Here is a 4,271-nt window from a genome sequence, read left to right on the forward strand (position 1 = left end):
CATTCCCAAACCCTGCTCCCCTTCCAGGACCGCGTGGTACTACCGTTCACCCAGCATGTAATTGTACGAGGCATTTAAGAGTCCCACTTTATACCTGTTAAACTCCAGAAAGGCGTTGTCTGTAAACTTTAATTGTTCTCAATTTTCAGCATATCTCTGCGCTGAGACCCGTGGTGTGACGTGAAGTAATTCAACTCAGTCTTTCTGCTGTTTCTCCAGTGAATTTAGTAGCGATTGTGATCCTGTCCTGGGGAAAGTGCGGCCTCTCCACCTGCACCACTCGCTACCTGGTGGCCATGGCAACGGCGGATCTACTAACTGTCATCTTTCAGGTTATATTAGGGCGGGTCTTTAATTATTATTTGCCCGGATCGGTTCTGGGCATAACCCCCGTATGCAGTGTGTACTATGCCCCCTTAAGGACAGCCACAGACTGTTCCGTCTGGTTCACTGTTACCTTTACGTTTGATCGGTTTGTCGCCATCTGTTGCCAAAAGCTGAAAGCAAAATATTGCACCAGGAAAACTGCGGCTGTAGTTTTGACAACAACCGGCGTTCTTTTCTGTTTGAAAAATGTGCCTTACTTCTTTATGTATCGACCTATGAAAATAATTGACAATATACCCTGGGGCTGCATTCGTAAATCAATTTACTATACGGATCCCGGCTGGGTGGGATATAGCTGGCTCTCTACCGTTCTAACGCCATTACTCCCGTTCGTGTTAATACTCCTGTTCAACGCTCTGACAGTCAGACACATTTTAGTGACTAGTCGCGTCCGTAAGGGGCTGAGGGGTCAGAGCAAGGCGGAGAACCGCAGTGACCCGGAGATGGAGAGCAGGAGGAGGTCTGTGATCTTACTTCTCACCATCTCCGGAAGCTTCATTATTCTGTGGTCAGTAAAAGTTGCTGAATTCCTTTATTACACCATTGCTGGATTGGATCAGAATAATTACAACGATTCTGAATACATATTTCAACAATGGGGATACATGTTGATGATATTAAGTTGCTGCACAAGCACGTTTATTTATGGGGTAACTCAGTCCAAGTTCAGAGAGCAGTTGATCAGCGCAGTGAAATATCCGCTCACGTCAATTATTCACTTAATTAACAAACAAACTATCTAAGTTCTTCTCAGAGGCTGTGGCAGTTTTTGTTTTCCATATTGACACTACAAAACTGGTGGTCATCGGAGAACGTGGCAGCTGCGAGAGTGTTTGAGAGCCCGAGTGAGACCCATCTCCGGAACAGACTCTTCGGCAACTGCAGACCGTGACTTCCACCTCCTACCAATTGTTGAACTCAAACTACCTCCTATTTGTATTTTTTCACCATATTCCCGCAGCTGTTACCGCCACACGTCTATCGATAACAAATCCCGTCCTCCAGTTTAAATGCTCACCGGTCAAGTGATAGGCATATCCGTTGCTTCTCGCTGACGGTGAGGAAATGGAGCACAAGGAGAACGGGCGGAATTCACACTGAGCCACCGAAGATCAGTTCGGGACTACTCCGTGCTCGCAGTGAGTAGACAACACCACAGCGAGATTTAATTGATTGCATCCAGCATCGGATCCGCACGTCCGTTAACACGCTATGAGCAGACAACGTCCACGCTTACAGATATTCAAACTTCAACATTCGTGTTCACCTGTACCCAATGAGTTTGTGTCAATTTCCTGATGTGTTCACCTGCAGAGAGAATGCCTGCACAAGGTCCAAATATCATCTGCAGGAAGTCTATTGCTAAAGGTGACTTGCATTACTTTGTGAGGAAAGCACATTTCTTCCTCATTTCCTTGGAGTTATGGCGGGGATGGGAGAGTAACAACAAAACGGAAAGAAATTCCGACTATTCTAGTGGAGCTTAGTACTGGTGCGTTTTGGACATTTACAGAAACATTGCCGTCTCGGTCTAATAGTTTAATACTGTTGTGTAGTGACTTTGTAGATATTACTGTCGGTGCAATGTATACCCTGTTCAATCCGTAGTCTACCAATTTTCTCCTGTAAGTCAGTATATTTCTGCTGTTTTCATTTCTGGATTTCAGACTGTTGTGTATGTTTAGAATGGATCCATTAAGAAAGTTGTTTCTGCTTGTTTTTTTTTTCTGTAATATTCTATCGTCACTGTTATTGTGGATATGTGACATCATATCAATGGATACTCTGGCTCTCAGACTGAATGAGGATTGTATTTATAGTAAGGTATAGTATCTTTGCTGAGTTTGCGTTTTAATGCAGGATTTTGGTGAATGATGCGTGTCACTTGACTCTGGCTCCGTAAGTAATCAGATTGAATTAAACTGTTGCAAAATCCTGTGATGTGTTGGATAGTTTCTGGATTCTCTTGGTATTTTCTTCTTTTGTCGTCTCGCTGGCCTTTTATTGTGCATTTTATTATTTTTGTGTTAACCACCTGATCCTATACTGCCACAGAGGGAATGGAAAATCCAACAACAGCCTGTTTGAATATGTGCAGGAGAGAGAGTTGGACGCGAGAGAGAGACTGGGGGAGGATGCGTCACGGAGGGAGATTGTGGGAGAAACAGAGTGGTCAGGGAGAGAGTGCCTGGGAGCAGCGACAGAGAGTGGAGAGAGGGAAAGACTGAGGACGGAGAACATCTGGAAGGGACTGATTGGGTGACTGCTATGCCGAAGAGAGTGAGACCGGGGCGGGATGTGGCGGCGAGAGATAGTATGGTGGGAGTGGGAGTGGGAGAGAGAGTTGGGGGGGGGGGGGAGAAAGAGAGAGAGAGCGCGCACATAAGGAGATTAGGAGGGATTTTGAATGCGGCGTGCGGCCATGGTGAGCAAAGAGATTGGGGTGGGTAGAGATGTTGGGTGTTGATAAAGATTTCGGTTGGGGAGACAGATCGGAGTGGGGATGGAAATTGGGTTGAGGAGAGAAACCGGAATATAGACAGATGGAGAGAGGATGAAACCTGGGAGCGAGACTGAGGGGAGAAAGAAACTGGAGTATAGAGATTCTGGAGGACAGACAGATGGCCGGATAGGTAGGGATTGAGGATGAGCGCGAGAGAGGGCCTGGGTTGTGGAGAGACACTGGGATGGAAACCGAGAGACGGGAGAGAGTGACTGGGCGAAAAAGAGCCTGGTGGGATGGTGAAGAAACTGGGGGGTAGAGATATACGGATGGATGGAGAGACACACTGGAGGTTATAGTTTGGGGGACAGAAGTACGACGAGGTAGATGACGAGAGAAAGCCGGGTAGAGAGATACGGGGAAGAGAGACAGTCGAGATACGGCAGAGGGAGAATGAGATGAGAGAGAGTCTGTGGGAGGGAGAGACTGGGAAGTAAGAGAGACTGGGAATGCTGGATACAGAGACCGAGGGAGAGGGAGTCCGGGTAGAGAGAGTTGGTAGAGAGAGAGAGAGAGTGACGTAGAGAGAGTGGGACTGGTGGACAGAGAGTCCAGGGAAGAGGGAGACCGGGTAGAGAGTGTGGGTAGAGGGAGACTAGCCGAGCGAGACTGAGGGGCTAGAAAGAATCGGGTGAGAGACACTGTTGATTTTGAGATGCTGAGGGAGGGAGCGAGAGACAGACAGAGAGAATATGCAAGGAAAGAGAGAGAGACGGGAGAGAATGACTTTGCGAAAAAGAGACTGGTGGGATGGCGAAGAAACTGGGGGTTAGAAAAGACAGATGGATTGGGAGACACACTGGAGGTTATAGTCTGAGTACAGAAGTACGACGAGGCAGATGGGGAGAGAAAGCGGGGTAGAGAGATACGGGGAAGAGAGACGGTCGAGATACTGCAGAGGGAGAATGGGATGAGAGAGAGACTATGTGAGAATGGGAGACTTCGGGAAGCAGGAGAGACCGGGTAGAGAGACACTGGGCAGAGAGTTGGAAGTGAGAAAGACTGGGTAGAGAGAGACTGACGGAGAGACAGTGAGAATGCTGGATAGAGAGACCGGAGGAGAGGGAGACCGGGTAGAGAGAGGGGGTAGAGCTAGACTAGCCGAGCGAGGCTGAGGGGATAGAAAGAATCGGGTGAGAGACACTGTGGGTTTCGAGATGCTGGGAGAGAGAGAGTGAGAGAGAAAGAGAGAGAGAGAGAGAGAGAGAGAGAGAGTAGGCAAGGACGGGAAGATGGCTGAGTTAGTGGGGGACGAGAAATACTAGGAGAAAATACGGGGAAGAGAAACTGCGGAGAGAGAATTTTTGGGGAGAGATAGACTGTGGGCAAAAGAGATCGGAGGAGAAAGACGGATTAGGAGAGCCAGTGGAGTGAGGGACAC

The 4,271-nt window shown here is 48.0% G+C and overlaps 1 protein-coding gene across 1 annotated transcript; it reads left to right on the plus strand.

Annotated features, from left to right (window-relative positions):
* Positions 1–296: 296 nt before the first annotated feature.
* Positions 297–1,130, plus strand: LOC140207679 (probable G-protein coupled receptor 139). The gene has a single exon (XM_072276239.1). It carries the CDS (start codon positions 297–299, stop codon positions 1,128–1,130), a length of 834 nt encoding a protein of 277 aa, XP_072132340.1.
* The last annotated feature ends 3,141 nt before the right edge of the window (positions 1,131–4,271 follow it).

This window comes from Mobula birostris, chromosome 13 (assembly GCF_030028105.1).
Source record: "Mobula birostris isolate sMobBir1 chromosome 13, sMobBir1.hap1, whole genome shotgun sequence".
NCBI classification, from domain to species: Eukaryota; Metazoa; Chordata; class Chondrichthyes; order Myliobatiformes; family Myliobatidae; genus Mobula; species Mobula birostris.

Coding starts and splice junctions, on each gene's coding strand:
- LOC140207679 (XM_072276239.1), top strand. CDS start 297: ATGGCAACGGCGGATCTACTAACTGTCATCTTTCAGGTTATATTAGGG.